Here is an 18,303-nt window from a genome sequence, read left to right as displayed (position 1 = left end):
AAGATGAAAAATGAGAAATAATCATTAAAACTGGCAACTAAGAGATCAATGATAATTTCAAAGAGTTATCATTCAGTTGAATGATGAAGTCTCAAATTAGATTGCAAAGTTTAAAAGTGAGTAAAAGAAGTAAAAGCACCTATATGTTACCTGGGTTTCTCAAAGAGATTAATTAAAAGGGAAGTAGAAAGATAGGATGATAGCCAATAGGAATGGTAGAAACAAGTAAAGGTTAAAGATGTGGGGCACATGGATGTATTCATAAATACATGAAACACAAAGAGATTGAAAATTAGAGACAGGGTGAGGACATCAGTGTAATCTATTGGAGAAGATGGCAGGGGATGAGAACAAAGGTATATGTAGAGAAGATTGTCTTGACACCTCTTCATGTGGGAGAACACTTAGAAGGAGATAATTGGGGAAAATGTCTAAGTGAAGTGAGATGAGAAAGGAAGAAGAAAAAATTCAAAAGAATTACCTCAATTTATTTTTGTGAACAATGGGGGCATTAAAAAGTTTTACCATATTGGAAGAGCATCAAGAATGGATAGTCCCAATGACAAGGCAATATCTGCTTTCTGGAGATCAATATAGCAAAGTTTAAAAACAATCCTTCAATAGTAGAGTGACCATCCACATTCATAAAAACTACTAAAATATGGTTATATATAATCAAGTATCTTAAGGTGTGGTTTTGAAATTTCTTATTTTAAATTATACCTACCTTCCATGTTTAAAGACCCCATTTTAGACTCCAAGAAATCAAATAACGTGCTAGGTGCGGATGGCCTGGAATTTCCTAATTCTTCTTCATCTTCACATCTTCCTCGTCCCCTGCCTTTTCCTTTGCCTATAGAATTCAAAAAAGATGATTTTTAAATCATGAAAAACATATAAAAGCTAAGCATATTGAACCTCCACCATTGTATATAAGAAAGACAGCATTTCCAGTAGAATCCTTCTCAGAGAAAAGCATTTTTCTTTCCCTAGGAAAATCCATCCCCTCTCCCAGATGATACTTTTAAAAAATAGTGCTTTTCTCTATTTACATAAAAATCTTATTTTTCCCCCCATCCTTATGTTTCTTTTTTATGGGAAAGTCAACAATGTAGTTAAGAATTTGAGGTTAGGGTAGAACAGATATGTTTAATCTTAAAGTATCATTTAATGAACAGCACCATCTACTCAATTATAAGTAGATACAGGAACAACCTCAATATCCATCATAATGAATATCACAACAAAAGAAAGAGAAGAGAGTGCAATTTAATGTTCTAAATTAAACCAAAAATTTTACAGACTATGCTAACATTCCATGCATGTCCTTGTAAATCTGACTCTTTATTTCTCTAGCTTCTTTTTTTTTTTTGTATTGTCTTTCACAATAATAATATCAATTTCTTGAAGAAAGGGAATTGTCTTGCTTAATTATATCTCCAGACAGAGCTTACTTAGCACCATTCCTGGCACACATTGCTTAATAAAATATCTATCTATCTTTCTATTTTTCTTTCTTTCTTTTCCATCTTTCTATCTAATCACTGAAAAGAATTACCAAAAAAAGCATATAATCTCTAGATCCAAGAAGGTTATAAACATAACAATAAATAATTACTTAATAATACAATGTTATATAAAGAGTGCTGGGTTGGATAAAGCCATTTTTAGACAGGTGAAAAAAAGTTCTAAATCATTATGAATTAGAGAAAATTAACACAGCTCTGAGGTACCACTTCATACCTCTTTGATTGGCTAAGATGACAGGAAAAGATAATGATAAAAGTTAGAGGAGATGTAGGAAAACTGCGACACTTATACATTGTTGGTGGAATAGTGAAATGAGCCAACCATTCTGGAGAGCAATTTGGAACTATGCCCAAAGGGCTATAAAACTGTGCAAACCCTTAAATCCAGGTCTCACTACTGGATTTATATCTCAAAAACATAAAAGAAGAGAAAGTACCCAAAAATGTTGGAATCAGTCCTTTTGTGTAGTGGCAAGGAACTGAAAATTGAATGGATGCCCAGCAATTGGGGAATGGCTGAATAAGTTATGGTATATAAATGTAATGGAATGTCATTGTTCTATAAGGAATGATGAGCAGGCTGATTTCAGAAAAGCCTGGAAAGACTTTCATGACCTCATGCTGAATGAAGAGAACAAAATCAAGAGAACACTATACATAGTAACAATATTATATGATGATTAACTGTGATGGATTTGGATTTTCTCAACAATACAGTGATTCAAAGCAATTCTAATAGACTTGGAACGGAAAATGCCATCTATATTCAGAGAGTAAATTACAGAGACTGAATATGGATCAAAGCATGGTTTTTTTCATTTTTTTGTTTGTTTTTTCTTTCTTATGGTTTTTTTCCCACCTTTTGGTCTGTTTTTTTCTGTACATGATAAATATGGAAATATGTTTAAAAGAACTGCACATATTTAATCTATGTCAAATTATTTGCTCTCTTAAAGAACTTAAATTTAAACAAAAATTTTAAATAACTTGTTGGAATTTGAGCTGAAACATGAACAAGTATAAGAGAAATAAAAAAGCATCCCTTTAAGAATCAGTATATACTGTTTGAGAGACAGTATATAGGGCAGTATAGAGAATTCTAAACTAAAATCTAATAAGAACGGAAACAAAGATATTCTGAATAGTCAGTGTTGGCTACCATAAGGAAGGGGCTAAAATAGCAGAATGAGTCAAAGAAGATACTAAGGTTTTTAACGTGTCTCACAAGGAAAATCATAGTATTGCTGACATCAAGAGTAGTACTGAGAGAGCAGATTTTCTGAAGAAATAAGATTAATTTTGAATACCTCAAGTTCAATTTGACAATAGGCTATTTACAGAGAAATTTCTAGTTGGAGTCCTGGTACCAGGCAAAAGGAAAGTGTTATACATACATACATATATACATATACATATATACATATACATATATATATATATATAAACTTTTACTGTTATAAAGAAGATACTGACAAATAGAAAGGATTAAAAGGAGAATACATGATTGGTATACTATCTTAAGATAGTCAGAATAATACAGTGGAAAGAATATTGGTTTTAAAGTCAAATACCCAAGATTCAATTCTCAACTTACCTATCTGAATATAGATAAGTCACTTAACCTCTTAGCCTATTTTTCACTGAAAATAATGATGTGGGAAATTGGAGTACTTGGCTTCTAAGGTCCATTCTAGCTCTAAATATTTTTGATCCTATAATTATGACTTCCTCCCTGCCTTTTTTTTTTTCCAGACAGAGTTTGAGAGCAAGTGATATCATCTATTGTTATTGGGTTTTACTCTTTTTCTCGTTCTTACCTTGCTAATTCAATATATCTCTCTTCTCTTACATACTAGTGGGCACAAAATGCATTTGCCACCAGTTACTGTCAGAGCTGGAAGATGCTAGGGATTATCAGATCCAATTCCACTGTTTCACAAATGAACAATAGGCCAAAAAAGAAGGCACAGAGCCAATGCTTCTGATACCCAAAATTCAAATCTAGCATACCTGCCAAAGACCCATATAACCTCTCCAGATGACAGAAGTCTGGGGTCAAAAAGGGCTTTCTTACCGAGTTAAGACAAAAACTTGGTAGTGCTGCATTTAAATTATTAGGCAGAACTGGTCAATAATGCATCAGTCTCACATATTACTAATCCCAGAAGCCACTTGTGGCAGTTCTGAATCTGAGGAATAGTGTAATAAGAGGATTACATGACTCAGTCCAACAGATAAGATCAAATGTACTGATAAGGAGGAAGATGACACATCCTCTGAAATAGAAAGGAAAATAAATTTCTAACTCCTTATATATGGTATATTCTTAAAAAAAAAAAAAGACAAATAACATCTCCTGAAAAGCAAGTAACAAAATCTGATGAAATAGATTTATAAAAATAATACCTCTCATTGGTGGACCCAAAACAGGCTTCTGCTTATTGCTGTTGAGAAGGACATTTAATGCTGCTTCTAAGTTATTTCCATTATCCATAAGGGCCTGTCTGGAAGCTTCTTTACTGAAGCCCATTTCTGTTATGTGCTTCAGAGCCTTTTCATCAACCTAGAATGAAAAAAATACAAAGAAATAATAGTAAATTAGGATTCCAATTCCATAAAAAAGCATGGCATCACTTTAACACTGATATCTAATGAAAATTTCAATTTCAGGCTGAAAAAATATTCACAGAAAGTAATTTATAAAATATGTATTGCAATACTCTCATAGAATAATAAGCAAAAACAAACAAACAAGATAGTGGTTTTGCCTTGGCTTTCTAAACATTTGTTTCAACAAAAAAGTCCATTTAAAAAAAAAATGTTGACATGTCTAATTGGAAAATGCTATAGACAAGTAGAACATTATTTAATGAATAATGTAAGTCTAAACAGGAAACAATCCAATAGATAACATTCCACCAAAAAATATGCATCAATCATACCAATATGGAAACAACTCAACAAATTTTATTATTCCATTGTTCTGTATTCTTTTGTCCTTCACATTTACTTGCAATGTGTAGTAAGGTTCACATTGCATATTCTCCTTCTCTAGTCATACCAAAATTTCTATACCAAATCAAAAACAATTTATAAAGGCAGCTCTAGATGATTACATAGAAATGTCTGTATGTATAATCAGTACAAATCACTATTAATTCACAACATGGAGCAAAGATGAAATCAGAAAGAACATAAATGTTATAATGGGACTAGAAGCTTTGGTTGACAGTTAGATGGGAAAGTAAGGATAAAAGCAAGACTTAGCTTGACCCAAGTACTCAAACTAAGGAGTTTCAAGGAATAAAGCTCTTAAAGCTTTTGACCTCATCATGCAGATTGAAATTTTACTCAAATATCAACACATCCAACAACTGACAAAGTATAGTTGTAAAGATCCACTAATAGATGCTACAATACCCTTATTTTATGAAGCAGGTACAATAGGGATCAATGACTAACAACAATCAGGTTTTTTCACAGCAGGAATTTATTTTCATCTATTCACTATGCTAAATTAGCCTATTTCTTCTACTTAACAAGTACTTAAATTACAATAATGACAATGTAAAGGCAGCCTCTTTCTTTTTACTTCTCTTCTCTTTCTTTCTCATCTACTCCTAGAAGGGAAAAGAAAGGTGCTATTTGCTGACTCTTGACCTTCCTTCTAAAAAGATTTATCCCCAGATCAACCTTAGCTCCATCTTGTATGTTGTTTGAAATTCAATAGTTTTTAACTCTTGTGTGACTCTTCTTTACCAAGATAAACTAAATGGGGTCTTCTTGTTAAAGATACTAAAGTTCCCATCCAGCTCATTTTATGGATGAGAAAACTGAAGCAAATGGGGTTAAATGACTTGCCCAAGGTGACACAGATAGCAAGTGCCTGCGGCCAGATTTCAAGTCAGGAAGATGAGTCTTTCTGGCACTCTATCTAACTGCACTGCCTTATGCCCAAAATTTTCCTCTTGTTTTTATCTAAAAAAATTCTTAAGAGTTCCACAATCTGACTTCTCTTAGGCCTAATGACTGTGGATCGTGGGAACATAAGTTAATGCTGCTTTGTAAGATTGTTCTAATTCACTTGTGACTTAAAGTCACTAGACTCTGAAGTTCCATAAGTATTTATTTATATTAATTGATATTAATAGTTTTAAGCAGACACTTCTCTAAAATAATTACTGAAGTACAGACTTCAAGAGAATATGTGGAATTTACTCTAGAACTCATAACCATTACAAAAATATCTTGTGATAAATTGTGTATTTGATAAATGTAAAAGCTATAATATTTTATTCAGTCTAATAGTTAAAATATCAAAAATAATGTGTCACCATAAATACTATGTGAAACAAAATTTTAAGGGTTTTTTTTTAAACACATGCTACCCAAATTATTTTAAAGCGTTATCATTTGTGATATTAATACTGCTAGAAGTCCTAGCAAACAGAATGTAATGTGAAATATACTTAGAAATTAATTTTTAAGTAGTAAATTATCAACATTCTTCACATTTTGAAGCAAGATGAGTACTCTAGTAATTTCCTAAACAATGTTAATTATAATACAATATATGTCCAAAACTGAGTTTATAACCTTATTCCCAAAAGATTCACCTCCTTTGACTTGATTTTCTATTGGCAACTCCTCCATTTATTTAGTCTCCATATTTTAAGACCTGATGTTTTATATGACTCTTTTCTCTCCTTCATTGTTCACGTATACTTAGTACTAAGTCCTATCCATTATACCTCTACAATATCCTTCACATCTCTCCCATTCCATAGTCACTATTTTAGCACAGACATTCATCATTCACCTGATCACTCATCATCCTAATGTGTCTTTCTACTTCTGTTTTCTTGACTCTAAAATGTTCTTCTATAAGACTCATCTTCTTTATGCACAGACACAATCATGTCATTTCCATTCAAAATTCCTCAATTTTACCCTATTGCACATCTCTTGGTTGATGCAATGCCCTATTTCCATTTCGCCCACTATGGTTTTGTGCCCAATGAATTCTTACATATTCTTTATAGCCTAAATGAAATGCCACTTCCTTCAATAAATCTTCTTTACTTTGTCAATCACTAAGATTTCCCCTAATTACAAAAACACCGTTTTTAATGTAATTGATACATTTATCTAGTATTTTGAAATAATATTTTATGAGAATATCACCATCTTGATGGCAGGGTCTTTATCATATTTAACACTGTTCCCTAGCACATAAAACAATGCTTAATATTCATTGGATTGATATAAATTCCTACAATAACATATTTTATAGCTTATATATGTGAACATTAAAAAAAAAGCATTAAAATTTTTGAAAAAGAAAAAGGAATGATTTCCCATTTATTTAAAACACCTACATTTCCACTATTTTTTTTTAATTAGGTGTTTTTTTCTACTAATGGCACAGGATGACAAACTTGCTGCCTAAATGTTAGTAGCAAACCTTGTACAGGTAAAGATAACTGAAGGTTATATATATTCAGTTCTTAAATTTAAATTATTTCAGCCTATTTCCCCAGTTTACATACTATGTTTAGGACCTAAGTGGGAAGAATTACCTTATCAAAGGAGAAGTATATAGAAGGCTATGTTCATAATCACTGCAATACTGAGTATTATCTACTTTTCCATAAGTTAGGAAAATAATTTATTAAAAACATCAGAATTCTAAGTAAGTTTTCTAAGTCAAACTGTGATATTCTTTGTTCAATTAAATATTCCTAAAGAATGTCTTTAAGGAGAGAGATAAAGCTAAAACAAAGCACGAAAGCACTGAGTCAAGCTTTTCAAATTCCCCTCCAAATAATATTTTAACTCGATTTCTGGGCTACAGAACCTACAAAAGTTCTAATGATCAATTTTCCTGCCCAAGACAACATGAAGGTCAGCAGGAAAGGTCTCTTTCCAGGGTGGTGATGGGACCCACAAGCACAGTGCAACCAGCATCATGACTTAAGAGTGGCTACACTGTCACAGAAGCAGTTTCTAGAGCTCTCAACCTGTAGTCCATGGTGGAGTCAAATAAATATTTAGAAGGAGATTGCAGAGATCCATTGCTGGCACTATATTCAGGACTCATTCCAGATCCCAGGACTAGCATTTTCAGCTGGCAGAGGAGAAAAAGATTGGATTGTGAATCCAGGAAAAAGAGATGTACTAATGGTACCCCACAGAGGAGTAGGGATCCTAGTTTCAAGTCTAGGAGAAATATAAACATTAGCAATTGCAACAGCAGAAAAGAGGGAATCTAGTCCAGTCACAGGATCAGGAGGAGTGCTACTGCTGGTGGTTACAGAAAATCAGAGCACAGTCCTGGAGAGTAGTGATCACAACTATCTTTAGATAATATCACCTTGGAAAAGCTGAAAACCTACAGATGCCCAGAACAAGCTTAGAAAACAGTAGCAAGAAAGGCCTGAAACTTAAGACAGTGCTCCCTCTAATCTACGAGTAGAGTCTAAAAAATAGGGTTTTAAAAAGATGAACAAACAACAAAAAATAAACTAATCACAAAAACAGAAATAAACTAATCACAAAAGACAGGAAATATCAAAACACAAACCCAGAACACAACAATGCCAAAGCAGCTACATGCAAAGCTTGAAAGAAAAATAGGGATTAGTCACAGGTCCCAAAGAATTCCCTGAACTCAAAAATATTCAGTTGCATGTTAAAAAATTTTCAACTTTTTTTTAATGTTTTGAGTTCAAAATTCTTTACCTCCTGAGAAGATAAAAATCAGATATAAGTTATACATGTACAATCATGTAAAATATTTCAAACAGTATTTCTAAATCTAACTAAGACAGAGGGAAAAATAGGTAAAGAAATGACAGTGATTAAAGAAAATTATGAAAGAAATGACAGTGATGAAAGAAATTATGAAAAGATAATCAATAGCATGGTAAAAGAAGCACAAAAAATACTGAAGAAAATAATACCTTTAAAAAGTAGTTGGTCAAATGATAAAGGAGGAACAAAAATCCACTCTAGAGAAGAACTCCTTAAAAAGCAAAAATGTCCAGATGAAAAAGGAAGTAGAAAAATTTATTGATGAAGTCCTTAAAAATAGATTTGACCAAATGGGAAAGGAGAAACAAAAGTCCACTGACAAAAATGATTCTTTAAAAATTAGAATCAGGCAATTAGAAGCTAATGACTCCATGAGACAGCAAGAAATAATAAAACACAGTCAAAATAATAAATAAGAAAACAAATATAGTGAAATATTTCATGGAAAAAAATTATTAAATTCTTAAACTTCTAAGGACAATAGGATAGCACCAATGTTTCAGTGATTTTATTGTTATGGGGAACATTTAAGTAAGAAATTTCCCTCTATTAATGCAGGTTGGCACCATAAATGGGATTGAAAAAACAATTCATGTAGAATGTGGAGCTTTAGTTGACACTTGAAGGAAGCAACAGAATCAAGAGGCAGAAATGAGGTGAGGGACAGTAAATGAAAACATCTTGTTGAGGATCAACAAAGAAGCCAGTTTCTTTGAATCACAGACTATGGGAAAGAGAGTAAGGTAGGAAGGGGCTAAGTTATGAAGAGCTTTGAAAGTTAAACAAAGGATTTCATATATTTGATCTTGGAGGCAAAAGAGAGCCATATGAGTTTACTGAACAGAGGTTTGGGGGAAAGGAAAAATGAAATGATCAGATCTGAATTTTAGTATAATCACTCTGGGTATAGGGTAGAGGACAGACTGCAATATGGAAGAGATTGAGACAGGGAGACTAACCAGAAGGCTGTTGCAGTTGTCTAGTGTAAGATAATATGACCCACATGAAGATAGTAGTCCTATCAGAGTAGAGAATAAAATATATATGAGATCTTGACAGACCATGATAATAAATCAGATATGGGGTACTAACTAGGGGATTTGAAGATGACAACTGGATGGCAAGCCAAGGTTACTAGGAGAGTGGTAGTGCCCTTAAAAGTAACAGAAGAGGAGAGGGTTTTAGCAGAAAGCTAATGAGTTAAGTTATGAACAATTTAAATATCCACCAGGCATCTAACTCAAAATGTCTCGTAGATATTTGGAAGTGAGGCACTAGAAGTCAGGAAAGAGATCTGGACAGGATAAGGAGATGTGAGATTTGAATTCATATAGCTACCATGATTGTATAACAGAAGAAAGGAAGTGACCCTAAGACAGTTTTGCAGAGCATTCATGCTAAGTGAGTGTAATCAGGATAAAAATACAGTAATAGACAGACTGTTTTGAGACGAACCAGAAGAGAGTAGTATCATGAAAATCTAGAGAAAAGAGACTAACAAGGAGAATAGGGCGATTGATACTGTCAGATCAAGAAAAATGAGAATCTACACATTCCAAAAAACATTCTTTTTTTTTCGAACATTTTTTTAATTGCATGTAAACCAAAAATTTTAGTATTTTATTTAAAATTTCTGAGTTCCAAATTTTGTCCACCTCTTACACCATCCTTAACAAGGCAAGCATTTTGATAAAGATTATACATTTGCATTCATACAAAATATTTCCATATTGGCCATGTTGCAAAAGAAAATGCAGACAAAAAGACCTAAAAATTTGAATATAGATTGAAACATTTACTTTCTATCTGATACCATCAATTCGTCCTCTGGAATTGGATAATGTTTTTCACCATAAGTCCTTTGGAATTGTTTTGGTTCAATGTACTGTTTAAAATAACTAAGTTGTTCATGATATTATACAATATTGTTGTTTCTTTGTACAATGTTGGATATTGTGTCACAATATTCACCTGTTTCTGCTTGTTTTACTTTGTATTAATTCATGTAAGTTTTTGTTGAAAACATTCTGCTCACCATTTCTTACATCACAATAATATTCTATCACAATTATATATAACGTAGAGATCCAAATTGTCTTCAAGAATACTTAGGTCAGTTCACAACTACCAGCAGTGCATTAATGTCATGTTTTTCTATATCTCCTCCAATAGTTGTCATTTTCTTTTTCTGCCTGTTATCCAATCTGATAGGTGTGAGGTGGTAACTCAGAGTTGTTTTAATGTTCAATTAGTTTCACAATTATATTGCTGAGACAAAAGAAATGCTTCTTAATAAATCTTATATAATCTTATGTAATAAATTTATCTAATAAATTATTTTTAAAAGAAATTAATTAATTTGTACTAGTAAAATTTTTAGTAATTTTTTAATAAACCATTTTTGGAGATATAACTGCAAAAGACCATTATTTTCTGAATAATGTCATTAAGAATTAATTATGGGTTTATGCAATGAGAAAAAAAATCATTTTTAAAAACTATATGAAATTTATTTTTTAATGCCCTTATATGCCTGTCAAGAAAAGACATTAAATTTTTTTTGGTTTTTTCTGCCTTACCAGCTCTCGATAGACACCTTCATATTTTGCTTCAGGTTTTGTTATCTTTTCTTTCTGGAAAACTTCCCTGTTTCGATTCCCTCCAGTACTCATGTTGAGATTACTTCTAGCGTTACCACCACCTCCTCCAAATGTCTTGGTCTTTAGAGAAGGAGAAGAGGCAGGGAAAGGAAAAAATGAGATTTAAGTGAACATTTTATGAAAATAGCTATAAAGATTAAGTAATTAAGTAATAAAAAAATAAATCTGGAATAGCTAAATTTCTACGGTTCTAGAGAAGTAAGATGTTAATTTTTATTTTAAAAAAGTAGTTAACTAGGCAAAATTCCTTCTCAAGTCCAGTTTAGGCAATTTTTTAAAAATTGGTTCATAATTTTAGTTTTTATGCGCTATTCTCAGGCCAGTCATTAAATGAACTATAAAGAAAAAATAAAAAAGGCCATTAATTAAGCAGGTTCGGTGCTTCAAGAAAAAAATTTTTTTTAACATTTTAATGTTTATAAATAATGTCCAGTTTTAAATTTTACAATACATATTAATTTGAATATTGAATTTCAATAGCTGAACAAATTCATATACATATGCATTGTTCAGGTTTCACTGCTATTCTGAAGAAATAAGTTTCAATTTAAACATGTATGCTTTCAGTTATTTCTTCATTTATATAATCAAACACATTATTAAGATATTATAAAATACAAGAAATATTAGTTTAGAAATGAATGATTAATATATATATATATATATATATCCATTGCATATGTCTATTATCTATAATGAGTTTACAATTGCAAGTGAATATAGATACATTTTAAAAATATTACTGTGAAATTTTAAATTCCCTTTTTCCCTCCAATAAAAAAAATATTCAATAGATAATTCTAGGAGCAAAAAAAAAATAGAGATAATTATTTTCAATCAGATGGAGCACAGAAAGAAAATTTAAAGATAATGTAAAAGCATAGAAAATGGTCATAAAAGACACATGAGCAGATGATATGGAAAGAGGTGACTATAAGTCTATGTAATTTTATAAAACCCACAATTTAAAATTTTATTTCAGATTAAAATAAACTTGTAACCACTAAAATCAAAAGCCCACAGTTTATTTTTACACAATTGTTAGCTTATGGAATTTAAACAAAATTATTAAATCTACCACGAAAGTTCTCTAATTAAAACCCATGAGATGGTAATTTAAGTACATTAAGATATTAGGGGCAGCTAGGTGGCGCAGTGGATAGAGCACCAGCCTTGAATTCAGGAGGACCTGAGTTCAAATCTGGCCTCAGACACTTAACACCTCCTAGCTGTGTGACCCTGGGCAAGTCACTAAAATTTAAAAAAATTAAAAAAAGTACATTAAGATTAAAGGATTAATTTTACTTAGGAAAAATAATATGACTATTCATGACAGGAAAAACTTAATTTTTTTTTTTTTTTTTTTTTGGGCAAATTAACTATATGCTTAAGAGGAAGCAAGGTCCATGGGACCTTGTGGGGAATAAAGAATGTTTTTTGAATTACTAAGATACTACCATGGATACATTTTCATAACTAAAGACAAAAAACTAAGCAATTAAGTAAGGGTAATTTATCAGCTTCCCAGATCAAAATCCTATTACCAGAAGCCTTTTAAGCCCTATCTCTAAGAGACAAATCTGAGGGCAAGCATCCCAAGTACTCAGACAAGAATTTACTTCCATACTTCAGAATGATAACTTGAATGAAAAATGAAAAAATCTTGGGGAGAAGCAAAGACTACTAATCTAAATAGGCCTCCTTGTCTCTACCTCTTTAAATCCTTAGTTTCTTTCAAAGATCAGTTCAAAGATCACATCAGTTATTTCCTAGAGAAACTTACCCTCATCTCCTTTCCTCCTCCAGGACCAGTGTGTGTGTGTGTGTGTGTGTGTGTGTGTGTGTGTGTGTGTGTGTGTGTGTGTGTGTGTTTTGGAGGGAAGGGGGAGGACTGGGAAGAATAGGAGGGGTGAGAAGGAGAAAAAATAAGCATTGTTGTTTGAGCAAGTGTGACTAAGCTTCGCTACCTCTCTTTCTAAAAGTTAGCTACTAGAGGGAAGGGGTCAGGATGAAGAAAGAACTTTCAGGTATATCTATTGCCCCAGTCAAATTGAGACTGTAAAAGACTTAGTTAAAAAGAGCATCCAAGGCCAACACCAGGTGTCCCAATCCACATCTTTCCATTGGACCCAGACAGCTCTAGAGGAGAAAGTAAGGCTGTTTTCTGCATCACCCTCTCTCACTTAAATCCAACTCACTTGCATGTCATGGCATCACCTCCCTGATGTCATGGTTCTCTTTGAGAATGAAAGACAGATAACTTTGGTTTTTTGTTGTTATTTATAATTTTTATGTTAATAGGGATAATAATATGTTCCCTAGAACCGAAGCTAGTAATAAAAAATAAAATCTAATTGTGAGCATCCTGTCTGTCTGAAATAGTTTAGTTTGACTGATAGATTCTGAGATTTGAGCATGGTGAGATGGATAGGGGATGATAATGGATATTTTCTTATGTTCTCTTATTAGTGGTCACGCTATTTCTACTTTCAAGTTCTAAGGATTTGCAATAACTTTTTTTTGCCAACAACATTTTTATTTCCTACTTCAATATAAGCTTATTGTCTGCTTGAAGAAAAAACTTGACTACTCCTATTTATTTTTCAGTAGGGGTGAAGGTATTATAATAGTCTTACATAGCCATGGGTAACTAATATTATATCAATAATAGTTAACATTTATATTGTGCTTTAAGACTGGCAAGCTGCTTTACATATGTTAACTCACTTGATCCTCACAATAACTATAAGGAAAATCTATTATTATCCCCATTTTATAGATGTTATCTGCTTATAATTTCTACTTCCTCTCCCCTAATTTCCTTAGTCCTTAAATCAAATTAGGCTTGAAGTAAAAATGCATTTATTGTATGTAAAGTATCTAATGGATGACTAACTTTTTTCCTCAATCACTACCTTTTAATTTATGGAGTAAGAATTAGATTATTAAGAGTGTCTGTGTGTGTGTGTGTGTGTGTACATACACTTCATACACATTATGTATAATGTATAAATATGTTATATACAAATGTAATGTGAATATGCATTATAAACACATATACATATATCAAGATAGATGTGTATGCATACACATGCATATATTTTTTTCTAGTCATTACCATATATAACACATATGTAAATATTTAATATTTAAATTACTGTTTCCTACCTCTTTGCTCTTTGAAACTTCTGCAATAGCAGCTGTTCTCTGCTTTTCAAATTCATCGTTATCACCTGAAGGTTTGGCAGGAGCTGTCACTTGCAATGTCTTTCTCCGATCAAGTTCTCTGCTATCCACTTGGACATGAGACACACACTTCTAATGATATAAAACACATATAAAACCAATTTACTATCTGACACAAAATACCCAATCTATATTATAATGTCTTACATATTTTATTGGTTAAAGAAATGCCAAGAACAGAACCCACAAAATGGCAGCTTTACCTAATGAACTTAAATCTGAGAATTTTTTTAAAAGGAGCTAAACAAATAATAAGATTAAAAATACATATATATTATCTATGTAACTAGGAAACTCAAAAATTTCTCCTGAATTCAGTTTCCCTCTTTATAAAATAAAGTTGAATTTGATAACTTCTAAACTCCTTTTTAGCTCTGAATCAATGTTCCTATGATCCTATTATTAAGTCAAAATGCACTTGATGAATCATGTCACTGAACAGAAAAATGACTTTCACCTAATAATGGAAATATTTATAAAATCACTCTGCTAAGGCCTCTAATTTTATTTGGAGTAATTATCTGAAAGGATCTGAAAAGGATCTAGACTTCAAAGAAATTATTATTTAAGAAGACAAAAAGTTTGCAAAAAATCTCACTTCAACACCATACTAACACTTGGTTGTGTTTAATCCTTTGATGGATCTATTATTTTCTTGGTGGGGTTACTTCCTTCCACCAACAGATCAAAATTCATTCATCCCTTGTCTTCCTATGCAATACCTGTCTATCTGTTCCTTTTATACACAGCTCTCAAGTGTCATTTTCTGCATGAAGCTTTTTTGATCTTCAGTTGTTAGCAACTTTCCTCTCAAACTATCTAGTATTTTGTGCTATATTGTATATATTCACTACATATTTATAATTTATATTGTATGTATATACACATATGCATATATAAACACATGTATATATAATATATACACAAAGACACATATACATGTACTTGCTATCTCCTATATTAAAATGTAAGCTCCTTGTAACTAGGGATTTTTTTTTTTTATTCTTTATACTTACATCCCTAGCACTTGCCCCATAACTTAATAAATGCTTGCATATGAACTGATATTCTTCTATAACTCCTCTATAAAGAATACCCAGTATAACAAAAGAATTATAAGTTAAAATGTAAAATTTTATTCTCAACTCATAATCTTCAATCAATTAGTTCCCTACAATAGAGATTAGTAGATATAATAAGCAATTCTAGAGAAAATATTTTCTAACACATCAACTATAAATTACTTGTAAAACAGAAATGATAAAAACTGTTCCCCTAAAAAAAACAAACAAACAAACAAACAAAAAACTCCATGTCTCTTAAGACAAATGTCATTAAAAAAAAAAGTTTTCTAACAATGCAATATATTTCAATTATACCAACATCAAATATGAATGTCTTTCTTCAAATTAGTTAAACAAAGCTTATTAGGCTGAAATAAAATTAAATATGAAAGCACCTTATTTCAAATTTATTTAGGTTGTTATTTTATACTTCTTAATCAAAAAAAAAAAGTTAAAAACAAATGTCAGATATTTTAAAAATTTAAATAAATATAGCCATTAGTTGTAAATAAAAAATAATTAACAGGAAGACTTTGGTGATAATATTGGGGAGGGAAATTTTCAAACAGATTATCATTTTAAAATGATTTATTACATTTTTTCTACATTTTTTTTTTTAATGATTAAAACAAAGAGGAAACAAATTCCTTCCTCAATGTAAGGTGATTAAAAAAGTAGCAATGCACACATGGAATAGGTATCTAGGTTTTGTATAGCAGTAAATGTCTACCCATTTGGCCAATCTTTCTGTTATACCACAAAGAGATTTCTGACAGGAAAATAAATATCTTTATAAACTTGTACTGACTTCTTTTTAAGAAGGAAATTCAGGTGTTAGCCATATTTCCCAGAATTAAACTGAGTTCGGTGGGGAGGGAGGAAAAAGACAGTAGAGATGATACTCAATGTATCAAAAAAAGATGGAGAAAGATAGGGAACCTTTGAGGCTTGTTCAGTGCTATCTGCTACTGATGGAGTTAGTTATGAAGAAACTTAATTTTTGTCAAATTAGAATATTACACAAGCAATAATGAAGCATGAGTTTCAGTCACTTAGAAAAACATAAAGAAAAAAGAGAATAAATTTCCTATCAACTGTATAAGGGATTCAAGACAAAAAGACTGAAGCAGAGATTGATGGGTACATCCAGATCAATGGTATTCTTTAAAAATTTCCTTTAAAGAAGAAAAAAAAAGTTTTTATGTTAAATAAGTTAGATAATATTTTTAAAAGTTTTGAATTTTGAAATAAAAAAACACTAGACAAAATTTTACAATTAGGATTTTCATAAACATGCATAATTTTTTAAAATATTACAAAATTTTGGAGCTCATATCTTTTCAATGTAAGTATTGATAAAGTAGGGCAGTAAGATGGCACAATAAACAGAGCACTGAACTTAGAACTAAGAAAACTAATCTTCAAATTTAAATCTGGTCTCAAGACATTTCTTAGCTGTAAGTCCTGATCCTGAGTAAGTCACTTACCTTTGCCTCAGTTTCCTCATCTGTAAAATGAGCTGGAGAAGTAAATGACAAACCACTCTAGTATCTTTGCCAAGAAAATTCCAAAAAGTAATCATAAAGAATTGCACACAAGTGAAACAACTTATAAAGTGAGTTATTAATTTTCCCTGGGTGGGAAGGAGAAAGAAATGAGAGAGAAGTTTTGGATTTTATTTTTTATAATATAGTCATAACCAAAGAATGTTTTGTCTTAACCTGTTTTCTTTAGAATATATCATATTCCATATCTCTTCGTATTTTTCATGTATCATACTGAATATTGAGAGGGAGAGGAGGATCATTTATTGTGGAAATTTGTTTCCTAATCTTAATTTTTAAAATTATCTCTTCTTTGAAAATTAACTAACTAAAGGTGAACATAAATTGACTTTTACTTCTGGGCCTTTGCCAAGGCAATTTATCTGTATATCAACAATACAGATAGGTTCCTCATCCAAGTTTCTATTTTAACAAACAAATAAGGGACAATTATTAAATTCTTTGTCCTGCTTCATAATTCACTGATGAACAATTTCTGTGACCATTCAATAAGAATATAGTTTGAAGAATAAAAGTAATCTTCCCAGATTGAAATTTATCTTTAATGATAAAAGTTTAGTTACCTGTCCAAAAGGTACAAAAGGAGGTGGTCCACCTTCTGTTCCAATGTTGCTTCTATTGTGTTTTGACAAGCTCTATGGGCAAAAAATGATTTTTTTTCATGAAAATGAAACAACTGAGCAATATATTTTTTTTCAATTATGCAAAAATGTGTTGGTTTTTTTTTTTATTTTTAACAAAAAGACATGTTTTTTTTTAAATTCCTGAAATGCACATCCTAATTTCATTAATTTTATCCATGTTAGATTATATACACTGTCACCAAATAATTACAATATTTCGTTGATATCAATAATTAAATATTTAACAAAATGAAGAAAAACTTTATTTTAACATTTTAAATATATATTTGCTGCTGATTTTCTCACCATCACAGAATACCAAAGCTTTTACCTCAGAGTCCAACTTGTTCCTGAGCAGGTATCTATTATCTCTTCAAAAGAAGGACATCAAGCTCCTCTTAAAAGAGGATAGAAAGTGACAAAAAGCTCATTATTTCCTGAGACAATTTAATCCAATGTGAGACAGGTTCAATTCTTAGAAAGGTTTTTGTTTTGTTTTTTTCCCTCACATTATCTTGAAATCTGCCTCTCTATAACTTTTACCAAGTATGTAACAAAGAAAAAAATTTTAGAGGGGCACAATAGTAGTCTTCAAGTATTTGAAAGGCTATTTTGTAGAAGAGAAATTGGTTTATTTAGCTTGGGTCCAGATTATCCAAGCAGATTAAAATTAGAGGGGCAAATTTGGGCTTTATGTGAGGGAATTCTTCCTAACAATTAGAGCTAACTAAATGCAGAATGCATCATTATATATCTTCAAGTAAAGGGAATGTTGGGAATTTTGTAGAAGGAATTCTTGTGGA

The 18,303-nt window shown here is 31.3% G+C and overlaps 1 protein-coding gene across 1 annotated transcript in view; it reads right to left on the bottom strand.

Moving 5' to 3' along the window:
• The window catches only part of TDRD3 (tudor domain containing 3), a 170,778-nt gene that overhangs the window by 77,371 nt on the left and 75,104 nt on the right, over window positions 1–18,303 (bottom strand). The window contains exons 6-10 of the mRNA XM_074299217.1: window positions 17,441–17,512; window positions 14,171–14,320; window positions 10,922–11,062; window positions 3,936–4,092; window positions 728–853 (exon numbers count right to left, since the gene is read on the bottom strand). Coding sequence (XP_074155318.1) covers window positions 728–853; window positions 3,936–4,092; window positions 10,922–11,062; window positions 14,171–14,320; window positions 17,441–17,512 — 646 coding nt within the window. The remainder of the gene's footprint in view (window positions 1–727; window positions 854–3,935; window positions 4,093–10,921; window positions 11,063–14,170; window positions 14,321–17,440; window positions 17,513–18,303) is intronic.

The sequence above is a fragment of the Sminthopsis crassicaudata genome, chromosome 3 (genome assembly GCF_048593235.1).
Source record: "Sminthopsis crassicaudata isolate SCR6 chromosome 3, ASM4859323v1, whole genome shotgun sequence".
Taxonomy (NCBI): Eukaryota; Metazoa; Chordata; class Mammalia; order Dasyuromorphia; family Dasyuridae; genus Sminthopsis; species Sminthopsis crassicaudata.
The sequence above is the reverse complement of the archived record's forward strand: the minus strand, read 5'-3'. Positions and strand labels throughout refer to the sequence as shown.